This window comes from Hydra viridissima, unplaced genomic scaffold (assembly GCF_058129835.1).
Source record: "Hydra viridissima isolate aposymbiotic clone 2 unplaced genomic scaffold, HvirCarnegie_v1 scaffold_5, whole genome shotgun sequence".
NCBI lineage: Eukaryota > Metazoa > Cnidaria > Hydrozoa > Anthoathecata > Hydridae > Hydra > Hydra viridissima.
The window spans coordinates 18,104,830-18,127,381 of record NW_028324304.1 but is presented as its reverse complement, the minus strand read 5'-3'; the positions used below and the strand labels follow the sequence as shown (position 1 = coordinate 18,127,381).

Below are 22,552 nucleotides of genomic sequence, written 5' to 3'. Positions count from 1 at the left end.
AAAAAGATTTATTTCTTAAAAAAAAGTTTTTCGTTGGAAAAAAAGTGAAATTTTTGTGAACATTTTTTTTCTCCAGTTTTAGCTTTATTTGCTTATTTATTTGAAGTTGAAATCCAGGCTCCCTTAATTATTATAACAGTTTAAAGTGAGACCGATTTGTTTATAGGGTTGTCAAGCAAATGCTATGTTTGCTATGCAGAAATTAGGGTGTGTCTAAGAAATATAATGTCTCAACATTTAGCTCAAAGATTCAAAATAATTTCTGCAACTCGGACGAAGGTTCTTTTAAAAAATGAAGTTTATTGCTTTACTCGCGGTTTTCATTTGTAAGTTTTTTATCAGATTTTTCTTTGTATTGTTTTAAAATGATGCACAAAAAATGTTTCAATTGTTCGTCTCAGTTGGTAATTAAAACAAAACATGAAATACTTTTAAATTTATTTTTATTTTATTTCATTACTAACCAATCAAATTATAAACAAAGATTGTACAATCTGAAAACAAATATACACATACAAAAAGAAAAAAGCAAATAGTAAAATATCCAAAATTTATCCACCAATCTGAAATCGCACACAAATTTATTGGTTATTGACCAAAAGAACATTTCTTGACATCATTTCATGACATCATTTGAAGGATTGGATGTTCTTTAGTCACTTCTCACCTTGGTTAATAAAAGAAAACCGTTTCTCACAACAGGACTATTACATCATCTTTGTTGGAACTGCGTAGATGGTTTTTGTGGATGCCTCTCAATAGTTGAGGGCTTTGTAGAAAGTACATAAACTCCTCATCCAAACGCTTCAGTAAGTTTGTCAAGTGAGAAAAAAAATAAGCTTCCTTGTCCATTTAATTGACTAAACACTTCAAGTGTGGGACTTAAATATTTATAAATAATAATCAGATAAAAGTTAATGGCAGTTAAAAGAAACATTTCATTCGTTCTTTATATCAAAAAATGTTTGAAAACGTAAAAAATTTACGAGTAAAAAAGATAGGGAATAGTGCTATTATCGACTTCAGCTAAATCGACTAAAAGTTGACTAGTCGAAAGTCGAAATAAGTCGACTTTGAAAAATCGACTATGGGTCTCCTACTAATCGGCTAAAACTCGATTTAGTCGGGTAATTATCTTAATATTTCAATTTTTTCACTTGATTTAATTTTATCAATCTTTAATATTGTTATGATGCTGATCAATGAGTAAAGAGATATATTTATAAGTAGTTAATCTTGTAAAGATAAATTATTTTTAACTATTGAGCCATGCGCAGAAATATCATTCAAAGCGGTTTTTTTTTTAATTTAACCAAAATATCTGAACATCGAACCTAATTTGCTGCATCACATAAACTTAACTCTTAGCTTACTGTATCTAACACCACTTCATTAATATTTCCTTTTTCTCATTATAGTAACCAGTTGATGCTTTTTAAACCAAAATGTTAAGTAATGTGCTATGGTACTCAGTTAAGGATCCGAAACTAATTTATAAATCTGCCAACCCCAAAAAAGCTTTGCCGCCCTATAAAAAAATCTGTAGGCGGCAACTGGAAAGTTACCCTTCATCTTTGCAGCCGTCCCTGGGTTCCAGAGGCCCATAGAGTAAGTTTTCCTTGGCCTTGTTCATTCCGGTAAAATTAATAAATGAAACTTGCGAAACTCTGTTTCCTTCGTTTTCAGCCAAATTTTTAGTGGAAAAAATTTAACGTGAAGCCTAAATATTTTTCTTCGTGACTCATAAAAAAGCTAACCTAATTTTTTTTGTAATATATTTTTATTATTATTACATCTTTATATAAAAAGTTCGAGTTATTTATTTTTTAATTAAAATTAAAATATGTAATTTATAATATAAATTATTGTAATAATTTAAATAATGCTGAAAAGACATTTCTGAAACTTCTTAATTCATTCGCGAAAGCAAGGATCTATAAGAGATGGATGTGCAACCTATTGTTTTTTTTGCGAACCATGCTCGTTGCGCATTGTTAAAAATCTTTTGTTATAAACAATTGAAATTAAATTATGTTAAAGTCGGATGTTAAGTGTCGGATATTAATGTCGGATTGGTCGAAAATTTTAGGTGTCATCCAAACAGTCACGTCAACTTCCTTTTAGTTATCAAAGATAACAGTAATAGAACCAAATTTTAAGCTTAATTTTATATACCTAGACATTCTTAATATTTTAAGAAATAACGCTGACGATGGTATAGAAATTGAGATCATTTACTTAACTACTTTAGTACATGTATAACTTGAGATGTAATAAATAATACAAAATATCAACTAGTTTTTCAGATGCCTAGAGCACAATGGTTTCATGTCCAGGGAACTACTCCATCTACTATATTGCTCTAGGCTTCTAGTTTATGAATATTATAGAAATTTCTATATTTATATTTAACAACAGAAATATATACAGTAAAGGATAAATAACTTATACATAAAATGAATGTTAATACAATAAAGAAAAAAAAATTTGTCACAGCTTTAAAGAATTTAGCAAAGCCAATTTATGGCAAACCGCAAGAATAACTATTTAATTTTAACATAACATGACTTACCAGCTATATATAAACTAATTTTTATTTGACAAAAACAAATGGGTTATTATGTGCTTTTTATGACAAATGAAATATGTAAAATATGTAAAATAATTCGCTATACTTTTTTTAGTCATTCTAAAATTATCCGTACAGATCTATTTTATTATTGACGGAGCTTTGTTTACACGAAAAAAGTTCCCAAATTTACAAATGTTTATCTTGGAAAAATGATGAAAATCTGTTCGTGCCGACAACTAATTTCCTTTACCTTGGTGTAATTTATTTAGTAATTTGTCAACCCGTGAAGTAGTTATTTTATTCTGAACAGTCTTATTAAACAAATGCTATAAAAGTTTAAACTAATGCCACGTCATCAGAGTTTCTGTTTTAAAACTGTGGGCAGCTAATTTAATAGATTTTTTTGTTGACTGGTTAAAATTTAGAGTTTGTCAGAAACTCGCATGGCTCGCTGATTTCTGCGGCCTCTTTGATGTAAAACAATATGTTGCACGTCCATCCCTTATAGCTCAATGGCGAAAGTTAGTTCTATACATTTAATGATAAACGGACTCGTTGCGTAATGAAAATGTGCCACAACCAACAATTTTGAAATTTTCTTTTCTTAAAGTAATGTAGTTATACAAAAAACCAAAGGGAAAAAAAAAAAAAACTTAGCCACTTTTTCTAAGTTCTGCTTTATTGTAGAGTAAATACGGAATAACGGGAGATACGAATGAAATGTGAAATGAAGTTTTAGAGCAGATCAGAGTTGCAAAAGCCGCTTAAAATCTATGTAACTTAAAATCAATGTAACACGTTTTTAAGTGGCTTTTGCAACTCAGATCCCCTCTATAACATTGTTTTAAAAGTAGTTCTTAATTTTTGATAAATTTTGAAAATATTTGTATAAAAGCCTTGGAATCTGTTCTATATTTTAGCAATTCTAATTGTCGCCAAAAGCAGCGAACATAGTGATGGTCCAAGTGGCTTGGAGGAACATCACCATGATGGGTACGAGAAACATGAGGGGCATAGCAATGATGAATTAAGTCACGATACCCATGGACACGAGCACCAACATGATCACTATGATTAGTGTGGAGAGCAAAAATCTTATAAGAGTTATTAGATTCATTTTTTGGAGCATCAAAAATATTTCTAGACATAATTGTTTTTTTCCTCTTTATTCTGACATTTTGATAAATATTGATATTTATTCTGATATTTATTTCTCTTTATTCTGACATTTGTTTGATAAATATTGTAATTGTTTACAGCAAAAAATTAAGTAAAAGATTTTTAACTTTAAATTCAAATAAGATTTAGACAATCAAATTTTAAACACGCATTTAACTCTCGATATCTCGAGTACCTGATATTTCGAGCTTTTGTGTATCTCGAACTTTTTCCAGTCCTTGAGCACTACGCACTCGTTTGCGCAAAAATCATCTCGATAGCTCAAAACTAAAATATAATCCCGAAGCAAAATAATAATTTCGAACTTTTTGTATCTTGAAATGTATTTCAGTCCCCGGGCGCTCGTCAAAGGAAAATTTACAATTAAATTTATAATAGGAAAATACATGGCATTAAAAGATCTGGGAAAAGGGATTTCTAACAAAGAGGAAATCCAAAAGCATGTGATAACGAATATCAGCTAAAAAGTTGGATGACTGGAGACCTTTTACCGAATGAGTAAAGAAGCTCGACTCTATTTTTAGCTCTCAGCACAAGAAAATAGTCCTCCTGGTGGATAACTGCCCTGCCCATACACAAATTAAAAGGATGAATAACATCTTTTTAATGTTGTATGGGCAGCGCAGTTATCCACCATGATGTCTCCCCCTAACACCTCACTTTTCCTTCAACTCATAAATCAAGGCGTACTACTGCGCCGTAAAGCTCATTACCGTCGAAACTTTGTGCGCTTGTGTATCAAGGCCGTTGACAAAAATGAACCCTAGCCGAAAAGTTCTATTTTTCAAGCAATTAAAAGCTTTTGTTTCAATTGTTTTAAATTAAATTGTTATAAAAAATCTGGTATCAGCAAATCAAACTAGCGAATGGCACAAGCTGACGATCCGTTCAAATATTTGACAAAAAAAGTTGAACGTTTGGGAGAATTAGATTCTTGTGCCGCCCAAGAAGAGCTTTCAGCAAAATTTTTTATTGGTTTTAGATTGAAATACAGTAATCACCTGTTCATTAGCTACTGATGTCGAAATCGTAGTTTAGATTTTAGACTCTAATTTTGAAAATGATTTAATTGAGGATAACGTTAACGAAGGTATAGGTGTTGAAACCCCACCACCCCCAGTTAGATTGAGGGTGGTGGGGCTTCAACACTTATACCTTCTTTAACGTTATCCTCAATCTCATCATTATGATTTTCAAAATTATAGTCACCATGTTCAATAAGATTCTTTTAAAACGCTGTAAGATGCTTTGCTTTGCCCAAATTATGGCATTAAAATATGACTCTTGGCACTGAAACTTGAAGATCTAGCGAAGATGGAAAAAAATAGTTTGAAGAAATGCCAGGATGCAAATTTTTTCCTGATATTGTAGCCTAGTCGTTATTAGTTTGTCTCAGAAAGAAAATAAAGTGATTTCAGCCAGTCTCGTGACTTCCATTTTTTTAAACCCGTTTCTCGATATATCAGACACTCAATATCTCGAACCTCTTCCCCAGTTCCCTGAGAGTTCGAGATATTAAAATGAACTGTAATTACTCACATAAAGTCACTTTAACGATTTTATGTATATAAAACACCATATAAACGCTATATTCCGCTGACGCATGTAATCACTGACTATTTTCATGTACATAAATTTCCATAACATTTCGGGGGAACAGTATTTTAAAAAACTTACACATTGTAGCAAAAAATCAGTTTTAATAATTTTTCTGATTTTTCTGATTAAAGTCAATGTATCAGTAATTAGATAACAGCTCGGCATACTAAAAATATTATGAGTTTAGTAAATTATAAATATTAGATTTTAGGCTTGAGTTCAAAAGTGAAGTTCAATTCTTGGGTTTAGGCTAAGCGATCCTTATAATCCTTAGCATCGATAATTATCAGAAAAATTACTTTTATGAAATGGCCCAGCTTAAACTTATTCTTTAAGAGTCATTTTTTGTAAGAATCAGGCAGTCAATGGAAGTGACCTCCTCCAAATTGCTTGAATTTTTTATATATTGATCAGAATATAGAAAAAACCTGTTGGGGAAAAAAAAAATTTTCAAAAATGTTTCGTTCACTCGGAATCTGGGCTTAAATTTTTGAGATTTTTTTAAAAATTTTTAGAAATTTAGTTTTTGCCACCTTTGAACCCATTTTTTTGGCAAGGCAAAAAGTTGCACATAGCTTTTGTAGTTAATATCAGACGTAACCCAAAAGCTCTCTCCAAAAAATATAAAAAAGTTGCGTGACACTGTGCGGTTGGCTAATTATCATAGTTCAAAAGTACAAAATCAATCACTTTTGTCAATTTTTAATCGGAGTTAATTCTAGCGGCGAAGTGTTGCACACAATTTTTCTTTTAGGATTTGAAATTATCAAAGGTATTGAGTTTAAAAATGCAAAGAAAGTTATGTGATACCTAAGGCCTATTAATATATTAAGGCTTGAAATTGGAAAAAAATGTTTTAGTATACTTACAAAATGAACCATTACGGCAGAGGCGCTTAGTTTTGTAAAAATGTAAACATATCCAACTGTCAATACAAAAAGGTCCTAACATAATAATAAAAAAAATTCGTGTGATCTTTAGATATTAAGTTAAAAGGTACAAATTGTTAAAAATGATTAAGTACGAAGAGATATTTTTTTGGACATACAGATGAGGTTTTCGCTCACAATAAAATTTCTATCATCCAAAATTAGCATTTAGCATTACACAAAACATTGCACGTAATGTTAAGAAAAAATTTAAGCGTTTCTGACTATGATATAGAAATCATAACAATTGAAATAAATAATAATAAAAAACAATACATGATCAGAAGTGAATTATTTAAACTTACGTCATAACCAAATAACTTGTGGTGATCGAATGGAAGAAGAATCGCTGATATCACGATTGTGGAGAAACAAGTTAGTGGCCAAGAAAAAATCTTCAATCCAACACAGAGATATCAGAAGTGGTATGTGCCGATTGCTATGATTTGTGCAAAGCTATCGAGATGATCAAAGAACTAACAATTCAAAATTCTGACGATGCTGATTCTATTTATGATTTGGAAATTGCTGTAAAGGATGTATTCAACTAAATAAAACACCTGATGAGAGATTCTCAACAGAAAAAGGCAAAAATTGAAGCTTTTAAGCAATTAAACGATGAAACTGCTTTCTGGCTTAAAGATTTTTGTCAAAAAATTCTTCCGGTTCGATACAGAGAGGGCCAAAGAGAGTATTTTGGCAAGAAAGGAATGAGTTTACATGTGGATATATTCTTCATAAAAATAGCAGGAAAGTTATTCAAACGTGTTTACTTTACTTCAATGTATAGGTGTGATCAGGGAATAGGTGATGTTGTTTCGTTAGCCACTGCAGTTTTAGACCAATTCAGAATTGATCAACCGCATATCAAGAAAATGTTTACCAAATCTGATAATGCCGGCTGCTATCAGGGAAATCTTTCAGCTGAAGCAATCTACAATGTATGCAAAGAGAGAGATATAAAGTTGCTGAGATATGATTATAATGAACCCTGTTGTGGAAAAGATCAATGTGACAGGGAGAGTGCAGTTGTAAAGACAATTTTAAGGAGTTACGTTGACTCTGGTAATAATCTTTTGACTGCTGAAGATACACACAAGGCTATGCATTATAGTTTTGGCGCTAAAGATGCAAAAGTAGCAGTTGCTCAAATTAGCAATGATAAAACTGTAGTTACTGGACCAAAGATTAAGAACATTAGCAACTATCACTCATTTGAGTTTGGTGAGAAAAGTATGAAGATGTGGCGTTATTTCAATATCGGCGAGGGAATTGAACAAGAGTATGGAAATCTTAAAATTCAACCCTCGATTAAGTTGTTGTTGCCATATAGCAAAACAGATAATTCAATTAAGCGTAACAAGTCACTTAAGGAAAAACAGAAAAGAAGTGACAGGAAATTATATTCATTAAGATTTTGCACTGAAATGAATTGTACTTTATCATTTGAAAGCGATGCTGAGTTAGAAGAACACATGCTATCCGGTCTTCATACAGTTCCGAAATCATTAACATCATTGGATAAAGTTCGCAACTCGTTTGTTCATAAGATGAAAATTACTTCACAACTAAATATGCCAATTTCTTCATCCTCTAAAATTGCTTCCGTAAAAGACAAACCACATTGCATGAACATTTTTCTATTGCAAGGTTGGGCATTACCAGTTCGAAGTTCTTTTAGATTTTCAAATCAGCAGAAAGAACTGTTGTATAAATACTTTATTCGTGGAGAAGAATCAGGTAATAAAATGAGCCCTGAGCAGGTTCACATGCAGCTGAGGAGAGAACTTCCGCCTGATCAATATGTAACTAGCCAACAGATAAGATCTTTATTTTCAAGGTAGGCATTGTTGCTATCAAAACTTTTGCAAATTAGATTATGTTTCTGACTGTTAAATAGTTCTTTTACAAATATGAAATTAAAATTTAGGTGAAAGTTATAATTTTGTGTGTTTGTTTACATATGTTTAAAAATATGTACAATTGATATTGTTATAGATTTAGAAACCTGAAAAGAAAAGGTAAGCTGGTAGAACCGACAACAGAAAATAATGAAAATAGTCAGGTTAACGATAACAAAGAAGTTTATGGCGAAAATGATGACTTTAATCTGGCAGGAGACAATGAAGATGATAATAAATATGAGAAAGACATCGCCAATCTTGCAAAAGAAATTTGTCTTGTATGGAAAGTGAATGATTGGGTTGCTGTTGCATATGAAAAACAATGGAATATTGGATATATTGTGGAGGTAATATTATTCAAAGTATATATTAGTTTCAAGTTTTTATTTTGTTTTACAAAACAGTGCTCTAAAATAAAAGGAATATAAATAAAATGTAAAAATAATTTCAGAATGACATTATATAAGACTTTACAAGTTTTATTGAATGTAAGCAAAATTAAACAAATCATAAACTCTTTATTATATTATTTTAAATGTTGCGCTAATACTTTTAGGTATCTATAACTGGGATCAGAGTTAATTGTATGATTAACGGGCAAGAGAAGAATACTTTTCGCTGGCCAGTTACTACCGAGGAGATAAATAACCAAACTGAAAAAATTATCTGTTTAGTAAATGCTCCTTTTCTAATCAGTGGTTGTGGCGATTATTCATTATCCGAAGAAGACTATAATACAGTCATATCATTATTCTTAAAGAAACTTACTGCATCAGAGTAGAAATTATGTGTGATGTGGTGGATAATGTGTGTAAATGACTCTATTAATAAATGAAAAACTAATTTTTAAATGGAAAAACATTTAAATGTTTGATTTATGTTTTATTTAATTAGCAATATAGTTATCTTGATGTTAGATTTTTGTTCAGTTTTTAATTCATGTTATATCATGCGTGTGACAAAATCACAGGAATTTTTTTTATTATTATGTTAGGACCTTTTTGTATTGACAGTTGGATATGTTTACATTTTTACAAAACTAAGCGCCTCTGCCGTAATGGTTCATTTTGTAAGTATACTAAAACATTTTTTTCCAATTTCAAGCCTTAATATATTAATAGGCCTTAGGTATCACATAACTTTCTTTGCATTTTTAAACTCAATACCTTTGATAATTTCAAATCCTAAAAGAAAAATTGTGTGCAACACTTCGCCGCTAGAATTAACTCCGATTAAAAATTGACAAAAGTGATTGATTTTGTACTTTTGAACTATGATAATTAGCCAACCGCACAGTGTCACGCAACTTTTTTATATTTTTTGGAGAGAGCTTTTGGGTTACGTCTGATATTAACTACAAAAGCTATGTGCAACTTTTTGCCTTGCCAAAAAAATGGGTTCAAAGGTGGCAAAAACTAAATTTCTAAAAATTTTTAAAAAAATCTCAAAAATTTAAGCCCAGATTCCGAGTGAACGAAACATTTTTGAAAATTTTTTTTTTCCCCAACAGGTTTTTTCTATATTCTGATCAATATATAAAAAATTCAAGCAATTTGGAGGAGGTCACTTCCACAGTTTCAGGAATTTGCCTGATTCTTAGAAAAAACGGCTCTTAAGCTTAAGCTGGAGCTTTTTCATAAAAGGGGGGCGGCCATTTAATTTATACAGCATATCTGTTTCAAAATCATCGCGTCACAATATCAAAAACCAGTTGTTGGCCTTTTTATATCCAAGAAAATAGTGTATAATGAATATACAAAATTCCAAGTGAAATTACTAGCAATAATTTCATAAAACTACATTTGTTGACTCTACTTCAATTTAATCACAAATTCACATATTTGAACTTAGATTTTAAGTAAATAAACTAGAGACGAAGTGCTTTGCTTTTAAATTCATTTCATTTCTTTGGCACATTATAAATAAAATGGACTAGAGATGGAGAAGTTTTCATTCTATTTTAGGAGAAAAAGGAAATGATCAGAAAGCTTAGATTTTCAAGAGAAACAAAAAATATATGTGAATAACTATCAAGACATGTATGTGAATAAGCGAGATATTTCCAGCAGCATTCACAAGGAGAGCAGGATATCTTTAAATATAATAAGAAAAAATCACAATAAGTGCAAAGTTAAAGACAAGAATGACAAAAATAAATTTACAAAAAATCTTTAATAAAACATTTTGGAAAAAAGTGCTGTCACCTTTAAACTTCTTTCAATTCTTCAGGGAGAGGGGCTTTGGGGTGTTTATTTTCAAAGTGTTGCTTGTAGGTTTTTGGGTCAGGCATGGTGGACTAAAATTTAAAGAGATAATAATAACTATTATACAAAGGTATTGCTCGTATGTATGTATGTATGTATGTATGTATGTATGTATGTATGTATGTATGTATGTATGTATGTATGTATGTATGTATGTATGTATGTATGTATGTATGTATGTATGTACGTATGTATGCGTGTATGCCTGAATGCATCTATGGATTGATGTATGTATTGTGGTGAGTTTACACTCAAAATAGCACCTATTTAACTTATTATTAATATGATGTAAAATGTTTATAAAGAAATTTTACAACCCAATTTCAATTGCAGTGAAATTTAAAACCCTTTGAAAACAAAAGACTCTTTTCTTGCAAATTTGTACTTTGTAACTTAAAACTCCTGAAAAAATTAAACTTAAGTCATCGACTGAAAATGTTACTATACAAGTGTTTTTAAGAACACTCTCATGTCTTAGATTTAGCATTAAAAATGTCACCAAAGTTTTAAATATAAGTAGTAGATCCCTATATCATGGCACCATTAAAGTGTTGATCCAAACAATAGTCTGGGATTTTTCCTATTTACTGCTATATGATATAATCTATATACATACATAAATACATACATACATACATACATACATACATACATACATACATACATACATACATACATACATGCATACACACACATACACATACATACATGCATACACACACATGCACACACATACATATATATTGCATTTAAAAAAAAATAATACCAAAAAAAAAAGAAAAAATATTATCAAAAACAAGAGTGACATAAAAATAAGCACTTCACTTATCAGTCTAAGTGAAAATCAGGGTGGAGAAAAAGAAAAACACAATTAAGAAAATTTGAGGATCATCTATAAGGCATTTTACTTGTCTGATTTTCATTCTTTTTTGTTTTTAATTTAAAAATATTTTAAAATTCTCAAATGAAAATTGGATTTAAAAAGCATAATTTTTTATCAGAATTTTATTTAAAAACAAGTTGAGAAATCTAAATAGTGTAATTTTACTTGACCACTGCCAACAATCTCACATTTTAATCACTAAAATAGACAAGTGCTGGAAATTTAATAGTAGTAATGAACAATAACTCATAAATTAAGTTACTGACTTCTGGAAAAGTACCTAAAACCTGCTACCTTACACACAGTATATACCTTACACACAGTGCAACAATATATGAGTGCAGCTCCAGCAGCTTTCTTCTGACTGGATGGTTTCTTCATTTTTGCTGCTCTTTCAGCTGCCTTTTGTTGTGATTGAATTTTTTGTTGACCACGAGCCATTTATTTTTTAGTTGTCTAGAAAAGAAATCCACTTAAGAACAAAAGAACTATATTCAAAAAATTCAAAGTTTCTGTTAAATATATAACATTTACAAAACATTTTTTTTTTTTGCATTTGTTTTAAGCGTTATGTATATCAATTCCAATTCCTCAAATTACAACTATTTAATAAGAGATTATTTAATAAAACGACAATAAAATAAGTATCAATACAATATAAGTATCTACTTATGTGTTAACTAAAATGTTAAAAAAATAAGGCTCGGTTTGTTTTATAGTTACCCAAATTACAATAGAAACATAACTTTTTACAAGAAGTTGGTCGCTAGAAATGGACGTATTTCTTTCCAGGAGGAATACCATAAAAAAATTAACTTATGTACCTATTTAATGAAATAATAACTGTTATTTGTGGGACTGATGTATACTAAAATATTTATAACTGACAAGTAATAATCACGGTTGGTAGCGATGTTCCGCTTTCACATGCTCACCCTCTCTTATCCAGTTTTTGTTTCTAAAACTGTTGTTGTGTACAAAGTACACGAAGTTACCACGGTTTTATTTTTTTAAGAAACTAAGTGGTTGGTTTGGAATCCGGCTTCTTCCGAGGATTTTAAGTCTGTTCGTTAAATATTTTACAAACCATAATCCGAAAAATAATTTACGAACAACTAACCAATCTGTACTTAACGGATTCTGTTTAATGTTCTAATTATTAATCCAAAAAATTTTTACGAATCAATTTAATTTTAATTTGCATGGCGGAATTATATGATTCGCGTTCCGTTCGCGCCACCATTAAATGGTGCAGTCCAAAAAATTACATTTTCATTATGTGCGCGTCATAAAAATAGTGGGTTTCTTTTTTATTTTCAGTTAGTCCTATTTTGAAATCTTAACCTAAAACAACTCGTTCAACAAATCAACAAGTCCACTATTGTTCACTCACATCTATTACGCTAAGCTATTTTTATATTATTTTGATTTAAAAGTTAAAAATTTTTCGAACTAAATTTTTGAGGATTTTTTTTCTTTTTTTTTTTGCGGACCAAATCCCTTTGCGAATTAATTCACTTTGCGGATTGCTGCAATTAGTGGATTGGTCCGATAAAATTTATATAGTTATATTTCTTCTACTTAAATATAAGTAAAAATAGAAATAGAGATAAAAACTAGTTTGAAAAATTGTTACTTTCTTTTCAACAATAAATGCAAATAGCCTTTAAATAATTAGTACTTTTATTGAAAGCTTTATGCATGCCTCAAAAGTATCATTTTTTATTAAGACAAATATTAAGGAGAATTTTCAAATAACTTTTAAATAATTACTTCTTTTTCGAAATAATATGAAAGAAAAAACTCAGCAAAATTCAAGACGTCGTGTGGCCAGGAAATGATTTTGGAAAATGATTAATTTTCAGTGTGATTTTAAAATCTTTTTTTTATTTCTGAAGATGCAAATGAAGACCACACTGGAAAAACGATCAAGCTACATTTTTGCTTTTTTTGGGTTTTTGCCCCTTTTATATTCGGCTGCAGTTTAACTATATAATAATTGACTATATAACTAGAAAACCGATCAAATTATACAGGTATTTAGCTTAACAAATAAGTGAACTATGGTTTTTTCAAGTTTAAAATCTAATTTATTCAAAACAATAAAAATGGAGCTTGATCGTTTTTCCAGTGTGGTCTTCAAATCATTTCGTTTCATTGTATACTTGAATATATTAAATAAAAACGATTCTTGTTTCATAAGTATTCCTTATTTTAAATCCCTATAAATCCGACGAAAATATTATCGATTTAGGATTTGTTTCGAAAAAAATTTTCGGCCTGCGATCCGATCCGATCCGAAAGTATCAGATTAAATTCTAATCCGAAAAAATTTTAACGAATTATTTTCCGATATATTGTTTTCGGATCGAATCGATCCGTAAATAATTTGAACCGATCAGCAAACATAGTTCGGTGCGCAATCCGACAATCCGATAAACAGTAACGGAACGGCGGTCTCTTTTTAAAATGGTCAATGCTCACTGAAATGTCGCAACTGAAATTTATTGTGGACATGCGCATTACGGTAAGAATCAAATATGCTTCTATGGCTGTATTTTCACTAGGTTCGACATCCGACCATTAATTTGCTTTTTAGAAGTTAATTAAAAAAAAAAAAAAATCGACCAATACAAAGGCTCGCTTCCCACATTAAAATGCAAATGGTGTCGGTTGTTGTATAATGAGTAAAGAGGAAAAACACTAATTAGTTTCCACAAAGAAATAGCATTTTATCATTTTTACTTTTCGAGTTGTTTATCTGTTTGACATATCTATACTATAAAAATGAATGCCTGGCCTTTTGTTAGTTTTTATACAAATCCACACCAGTGGACCAATCTGCACCAACTTTTGCACTTGTGGGTATTTTCACCCAGGGAAAGTTTTAGACCAGGTTCAGACCACCCCAGATTAAAATTTCAAAGATATTTTATCGTTGTTGCTTTTGAGACACAACTCATAGATACATTACAGAAAAATGTTGTACATTTTGTTTCTGTTTCTAACTTTCCAGTTAGGTTATCAGTTAAGTTGATGGATTCATACCGCAAACGTGACAATCCGGAGAAACTGTCCATGATTTCATTGACTACTTCTCCCAAACAAGTTTTTTGCCTGATGGTGTCTTCCACCATGCTTCATTTTCTTTCTATAAGAATTATTTACAAAACCCATGCATCTTTCAAGTAAGCATGTTTGTGACCAGTATCATAAACTAAAAATAGAGGTCGTTTCTCGTTTGTTCTTAGCTATATAGGATTTTATACATGCTTTTGGTGGATTGGTGTCCAATCTGTCTTCTCTTCCTCAATGAAGAATGTCTTGTCAATTCTAATAGTTGTAGATGTTGCAGTAAATGAGTCATTACGGATGTATTATCCACATCGCCTGCATAGTCTGATAAGGCACGACATGCGATTAATAGCAATAACAGTCGTCTTTATAGTTTTTAGGTGCAATATCGTTCTTCTTTAATTTAAAATTTCGTTAACTTTCAAAAATAACAGATAGATAAAATTGATATTTTCTAAAAAGTTTAAACTTTTATTTATAGAAACAGTTTAGTTTTCGCCGTAAAAAAGTGAATTAACGAAATTTCAGAGGTTTCAAAAACAAGAAATTTTAATGAAATTCGTCTCCTCCTTCCAAAAAAGATTAATATTTCTTAAAAAACATGAGATTTTTGATATAAATTTTATTTTTTTTTACAATTTTTTGTCTTTAAGAGTGATAGTTCGAAAATTAAATCTTAGCTTTGAAATAAGTGAAAGTCGTAAAAATTTATTGACAATTTCCGTGAAAAAGTAAAAATAAATGACACCCGTTGCGTTTACAAAATTTTTAATCGAAATTGTGATCAAGTGGGCAAAAAAAGTTCAAAATCGAAGAGTTTAACCCTAAAAAAATGTTATAGTATAAGAAAGGGCAAAATAATAGAACGCGGTTCTAATAATATGGTTGCCACCAATTAAGAGGTCAGTCGTTTAACACTTTCAAAAATTTAGCAAACCGCTAAAAATCATTGTAGTGAAGGTAAGCTCGTTGATATTTTATTCAAATAAAAAAAATAAAATTGCGGAAGAAAGCATAGGGATATAAAAGAAGAATGCTCTTTTGATATAAAAGAAGAATGCTCTTTTGAATCGCCGCACAGTGGAAAATAAAGGTGTGTTTCGGACCAAAAATCGATAACTTTTTTGTTACTAAAAATAGAGATTTGAAATTTTGCACAAATGTAAAGTAGTATATGACGCTTCTTGAGAAATACTTTTTATAAGAATTTTTTGTAATACAATATTAAAAATAAATAAATAAAAATCAAAAACTTCAAAATTGGCAGTTTGTTAATTTACACTTTAACACAATGCTTTACAAATGTATGAAAATACCTTAAAATTATTAAAAACGATGAAAAATACATAATGTGCTTACCTACTAATTATAGAAATATTTAAAAGAGTTTCTTAATAACAATTTTTAAATAGTTGCTTTTATGAAATAATGTATAGGTATATTAAGGTGGTACCAGGGTAAAGGTAACTTTTTAACAAGAAATTGAAAACTATTAATAGACTTTAGCTCTTTTCTGTTAATGAACAAAAAAAATATATAAAACAGTAGCCCCAAAAAAAAAAATTATTGATGACGTCATTAATTATGCGCATAATTAGTGTTATGTTACCCCCAAAACTGCTTATTCTTTCATCTAATATAACTAGCTCAAAAAGAGTCAAAACTGCTTGAAAATTTGAACATGAATTCTTTAATGTATTAAGAATGTTGTCAATGAAACAGATTTTTTTAAAACATTTTTAATTTTACCAGGTTGACATTCGAACTTTAAGATATAAAATTAAAGGTAGTTTGGGACCAAAGCATGATAAAAATGAGTTTTAAATAAAAAATAACAAAAATTTGCTTCACAGACAACATTCGTAACATGTTCATCTTTAAACCTGCAAAATTTCAGCCTATTATCTATTTTCTATGAAAAGTTATTTTTTCTGAAAAATTGAGATTTAGCGAGAAAAAAAGCGTTTCTAAGGTCGTTGTTATGAAGCAAGAACCAAACTGCTCTTTAAAAAAAGGCCAAATTTGATTAAAATTAAGAAGATTTTTGACTTTTTGCAATACGAATATTGAAATAGGAAGATTTAAGAATTCAAAACATTAATTTTGGTATTTTTCAAAATTTTATCAAAAATAGCCGTTTTTTACCCTGGTACCACCTTAAAGGTACTATATCATAACTACATAGGGACTTTCAGTTCCTGAAATCAGTTCGTTGACTTTCAAAAGCTGCAGAGTATCTTCATCAAGTTCTTGCACATTTCACGCAAAGAATTTATTTGGCTCTTTACTTCATCTACAATGGCTTTAGTTTTCTTGGAAATCTCTTTGCAGAATTCTATGCATATAGGTCGACAAAAACGAACATATGAAGGTGCCGGATTTCGCCAAACAACTGCGCCAGTTACTATATCAATTAGTTTGATAGGCACCAAAGAACTAGTAAATAAATTTGCATCAGAAATAAGTTCAGATTCCTCTGGAAGTTTCTACTTGTATTGGCTTTGGCCAGTGAAACCATCACAGCCCCATTTACTATATGAAAGTAAATGCTTGAATTCAATACTGTACACGGAATCTATGGTCAAAATTCTAGCTACAGTGTGATCCAATAAATCTTGCAGTTCCAGAATTTTCGGATGTGTGTTCGTAATTTCTATTGCAGAAGATGGTGGATAGCAGGTCTGTTTAATTTCTTGAATTTTACAATATGGTGGGAATATGAAACAGTTTCGTTCATTTGTCACCTTCTTCATCAGTTAGCATATTTTTCTGGCTTGCGTTTTCCATAAAACTCGATATTAATTTTTTTTTTGTCTTTATCAGCAATCCTTAATGATTCCACAAGTTTTGCTTCTGCTTCTTCTCCTATTGAATGCAACGCCTGAAGATATGTATTAAAAATATGCTCGAATCCATATTCCTTAAGTAACATGGAATTTTTTCTTTTTTTTGCTGGATTCTGACGAATCTCCATAAGACACGCACGGCCTTCCGCGTTTTTCAAAAGAAGTAGATGGCGTGGAGTCGGTAATTGTCTCTTCTGAGTTAGGTAAAGATACACAATATCCAACCAATCACTGTTCTTAGATAAAAAAGCTTCCTTTTTCCGTGACGCCAGTATCCATAGTTTATTAAAAGACGGAATAATGTGCCTTTGAATATCACCCATGATGAAACACAAGTTGTCCTCAGAAAGTTGATAATTTTCTTTTAAAATTGTTGACAGTGCCTCAACTGTCTTTCCTCCATCAATATAGGAAAGCAATAATTTACATTTCAAACACTTAAAAGTTGTCATTTTAACAAGTCACAAAAGTAACTAAAGTAATATTCAATACTCAAACGAGTTGATTTAATTTCCACTGTGAATTTGTTATACTGATATAAATGTTTCAACTCTTTATATATTGGCAGTGTACATTCACTACAAAAGGAGTGCAAAAATAGAATGCCATGGTATAAATAAAAAATTGATAATAAGTTAAAAAACATATACCAAGCTATTGTTATAAATGAACAAAATTTGAAACCACGATAAAAAGCGGTTTTCTGTTTTTTCACTTTTATCACTCTTTTCTCGATAATTTCGGAAACCGCACGTTTCTGCAACTCATTCTTATACATGTTTTTAATAAACACCTAGGCTACAATACTACATTAAATGTAAAGCGTGGGGAAGCGTGGGTAACTACCATAAGTCTCAGTGAACTTGAAGAATATTAATTTTTTTCATTTATTTTATTGTTCAAATAATTACTCCTAAACTGAACCATATAAGTAAAAATGTATAATTTTCTTAAAATCTCCATAACATGAGCCTTTCAAAAATGTATAATACTTTATACTTATTCCTAGAAAGTTTTTTAGAAAATTAACTTTTAAAGTGATGAAGCGAACAGGTTTGAAATGAACATCCGCAAAAGTAATAAACAATAGGGCTTCAAATCTTTTATTTTTACATAAAATTATGTGAAATTCCTGCATTATAGTAATGATTGACCATTAAACTATTAAATAAAATTGAAATATAATCACAGCAGCGACATTAGTAAAAAACATTTATGATATGCTGTTGCTCTACAATTTTCCACTGTGCGCCGTGGGTCAGTTCGGAGTTTAGCTGCTGGTATTGGCGCCCCCAAGCCTACACTTTTTGATGTTTTTAAACTTGATACCAGTTTTAAACGCAAACCGTCTTCTGATAGGCCATATTTAACTAGACAAGATAAATTGACAAGGCTAGCAATTTTCTTGTCTGTATGAGAGAACCTGATTGGATAAAGAAATAATAGCTAATAGAAAAGACTTTGCAGCAGGTCCAGATAGAAAGAACAAGGACTGGGAAGATCTAAGTGAGAGAAGCAAAAGATCTAAAGAAAAGGTAATGTTAATCAATTTAATTCAAACCAATTCAAAAAGTAGATTACTTACTTAAATATTAAATATCATTTTGTTTAACTTGCCAAGTTAGCTGAAAATCCTGCGGTAGCATTGGCATTAGTTTCAATATGAAAAGCCTCTGGAGATCCTAAACACATTAATATTGGGACTATCAGGTGGTTAGGATTTGATTAAAATGGACTATCCATGTTTTTATCTTTCAGTTCAAATATCTCTAACAACCAAAAATCAGCTCAAAGGAGTTCCAAATATAGACTTAAAGGAATACTAGTGACAATAAATATTGAGTCTATCACCTTAAAAGAATTCGAGAAAATGAATTTGGAAAATGTAACTCTAGCAATAAGTAACTTAAAAATTTTTCAGTCAGCTTTTGTTTACAAAGTGTTAGCTTGATTTTTAGCTTCAGGTATGAGATCTTTTCTTTAGATCTTTTGCTTCTCTCACTTAGATCTTCCCAGTCCTTCTTCTTCCTACCTGGACCTGCTGCAAAGTCTTTTTTTTTAACCATTATTTCTTTATCCAATCAGGTTCGCTCATATTCCAGAAGTTTTGCGAAGGTTCTTGAATGTTCCAGCAATTTTAGATTTGAATTTACATTTAAATATTTCTAAACTCAAGTAGAGGAGTCTTTAGTAAGTTATGCAATTACGACAGTTGTTAGCTGCATTATAACTCAATTTATCCTAGCATTTTTTATTCTTTATTTATTTATTTTTTTTAGGAGGGGGGAAGGAGGGGGGAAGCAGGTTTGCCAGTTTTTTTGGATTTTTTAATCACTGTGCGTTGTTTAACGAGCTAGTTTTAAACGTTCTTTCTTAGAGATACTGTTAAAACTGACGCACTAGTTATATAGTTTTCTTTAACACTTAGACTTAACGCGTTTTTTTTGCAACTCATTCCCTAATAATGAAATACCGTCTGTACATTCAAGTTTAGTCAACGACTTTTTATTTTCACCTGAATCAAATCAATTAAACTCGATACAAAATCCCGGAATGTTTTTCAATACCAATTGGTTTTAATATTTCAACAAGCTTGTAGACGATTGCAAGATCATAGGCCCGAGATCATAAGCAGCTGTCGCTGAACTGAAGATACCAGCATGGGAGACTTCTAAATATTAAAATCTTTGAAGATCTTGATTTTTGAGTTCTTAAAAAGATCCAAGATTCACAAGAAGAAAAACAACGCAAGAGAAGGAAGATTGACACTAGTGCAAAGGTCATATCTGATCATGTCTTTTGAATCTAACGGGACTCGACAATAAAAAAGGCAAATATGCTAAAAAAAATTGAAATTAAGGACACAAAGTTAATTTCTACAAACAGCTATCAGTAAATTGTAACGTATGACAATATTGTAATTGTATTGAGCATTTTCTTAAATTTTTTATCACGTAAGAATTTTTGTGCTTTTCATTTGAACTAAAAAGAAGAAGCTCACTTAAAAGTAAATCTTTTGTTAATAGTAACATTTTAAATTGAGGGGGAAATTTTTATTTTGAGGGGGGAAAGTTTAAACTTTAAATGAGGGGGGAATGTAAGAGACCGATTTATAATGTTTTTGACAGAAAAATTGCTAAAGCATTATTTTAAAATCTATTCTTCTTGACAAATTTACTAATTTAAAGAAATTATATTCAAAATTGTCACAAATGTGCTGCATCATAATGTTTATCCAGATATTTAAGCAACAAGCACTAGTAAATTGCATCATTTCATTTTCCAACAGACCAAAACTTAAATCAACTTTGGACACGATTTGTTAATCGTTCAGATTGGATTACAACAAAACATTCTGTTTTATGTAAACTTCGTTTTAAAGATAAATATATAACTAAAGGTGATAAATGCACCCTCAATTGGCTTATGAAACCTGTTCCTTCCAAATATTCATGTGAACTTTTGCAAAAAAAAAAAAGTCATCTTTACCAGTTTCAAAGACTTCTCAAAACTTACCTAAAAAGAGAATATTCCCAGAAGACCAGTTAAATATATTTAAAAAAAAAAGATACTTTTACAAGTTTACTCGACTTGAATGAAGCAGTAGTACGACTTGGGTTTCAATTTAAACGATTTCAAAAAGGTGTTGTATTTTATAATCTTGTATTTAATGAACAAACATACTTTCTAACTACACGATTTTTTTTGTATAAGCAACTGAACTCGATGTGAAAAAATATTAAGCAACTTCAGTTCTGAACAAATGTTAACATAAGCAACTCATAAATTGCACATAAAAATCAAAGCACTCAAAAAGCTCCTTTATTTACTGTCAAAAACTATTTTTATGTTGGATATAAAACATAGCTTTATGTAGTTTAAAAAATTGCCGGCAACTGTCGGCAAAAGATCGCCGCATTTTGATAACTCGTTGGGTCGGTGAAGCTTACCGCAAAACATCCAAAGACGAGAAATTTCTTCGTATGCTTTATAGGAGCTTTGCGAAAACAGGACGTCTTATCACGGCTAATTGTAGCGAGGACGATAAGATAAATCCTGAAGGCATGCCTGTTTATGTTGTTCCACCCCCTGTTGACATTGACAACCCGGTGGAAATCACAGAGACTCCTATTCCAGACGAAGTAAAGGATAACCCTATTGATGTTTTGCCTGACGAATCAGACGGAGAAGAAGAGGAACTAGATGGACAAGTAGAAAAATTAGAGGGACAAGAAGACGGAGAGAGTGGAGATGAAGAAAATAAAGATCCAGCAGAAGAGAGAAACATTTTTGATCTTTTTTTTTTATTAGAATTTCAGTGATTTTAGTTGTAAAGACCACTCTTCTGTTAAAGACTTGATATTAAACCGTATTTTGTCTCTTATTCGTAAAAACACTGAAATTTAGGTTAAGAAACTTAAGCAACCATTAAGCAACTCGAGATATAGAAATTGACTGAAAAATAAGCAACTCGAGTTCTGACCAAAATTCTAAGTTGCTTATACAAAAAAAATCGTGTATATTAGAATCAATAACAGTTGATGCAGACCTGAATGTACATTTGCACTGCAAGGACACACCACTTCCATCACCAAACTGGTTTGTTAAAGGACAAAATGCAAAATTTGATAAAATTAGTATGCTAGAAAATTTTCCTTCTCATATTAGAAACATAACATAAGAAAATTGCAACATTATTTTAGATGAGATTAAAAATAGAGAGCTTTATAAGCCACAAGTTAGGCCACCATATTCTGCAGAGATGAATATGTATGCATTACTTATAAGATATACTTCTTTGCAGGCATACAAACTGTTACTTAAAAATTTCCCTTTACCATCAATATCTTTGTTAAATAAAGTTCAACAAGGAGGTGTTGATTCTTTAAAAGCTTTAAAACTTCAAAGTGTAAAAATAAAAATTTCTCGTGATTGTATTATGCCTTATATTGTTCAAGCAATTCCAGAAATCATATTTTCTAGAAAATGGGTATCACAAAAAACAGCTGAAAACCTAATAGCTGGCAGACTCACTGTGCATGGTATAGTGACAGACAATTATTTCACTAATGTTAATGCATTCTCATCATTAGTTACAATGTTCAATCAAAATATTTTATAAATCTCCCACAGAATTATGGAAATAAGACTTATTTGTTTTATGATAGTGTGCATTTAGTAAAAAACTTTAGAAATAACTTGTAAAAGTTTAAAAATATTTGTTTTTCCAGATTTTAAATATCATAATGCGAATATCAATATTTTTCATCAAGATATATTAGTTGGGATGGTTTATGCAAG

The 22,552-nt window shown here is 30.5% G+C and overlaps 1 protein-coding gene, 1 long non-coding RNA gene and 1 pseudogene across 3 annotated transcripts; 2 read left to right on the top strand and 1 right to left on the bottom strand.

Annotated features, from left to right (window-relative positions):
• The first annotated feature begins 155 nt into the window (after positions 1-155).
• LOC149889113 (uncharacterized) lies at positions 156-3,778 on the top strand. Its single transcript, XR_016452622.1, has 2 exons — positions 156-326; positions 3,493-3,778. It is a non-coding gene; the product is annotated as an uncharacterized LOC149889113 (long non-coding RNA).
• Positions 3,779-6,673: 2,895 nt separating this feature from the next.
• LOC145196693 (uncharacterized) lies at positions 6,674-9,141 on the top strand (annotated as a pseudogene). The gene is made up of 3 exons (XR_016452781.1): positions 6,674-8,119; positions 8,278-8,530; positions 8,740-9,141. The product of XR_016452781.1 is annotated as an uncharacterized LOC145196693 (transcript).
• Positions 9,142-9,937: 796 nt separating this feature from the next.
• On the bottom strand, positions 9,938-11,825 carry LOC145189004 (transcriptional regulator ZNF706-like). Its single transcript, XM_090088342.1, has 3 exons — positions 11,643-11,825; positions 10,388-10,479; positions 9,938-10,275 (listed from the first exon to the last, which is right to left on the bottom strand). Exons 1-2 carry the CDS (start codon positions 11,769-11,771, stop codon positions 10,390-10,392), a joined length of 219 nt encoding a protein of 72 aa, XP_089944468.1. The 5' UTR covers positions 11,772-11,825; the 3' UTR covers positions 9,938-10,275; positions 10,388-10,389.
• Positions 11,826-22,552: the final 10,727 nt, after the last annotated feature.

What these genes read in the sequence shown, in the direction of transcription:
- LOC145189004 (XM_090088342.1), bottom strand. Translation starts at nt 11,771, where the DNA reads ATGGCTCGTGGTCAACAAAAAATTCAATCACAACAAAAGGCAGCTGAA. An exon ending in ATTGTTGCACTGTGTGTAAG is followed by an intron (nt 10,480 to 11,642) that starts GTATATACTGTG and finishes TTTAAATTTTAG; the next exon opens with TCCACCATGCCTGACCCAAA.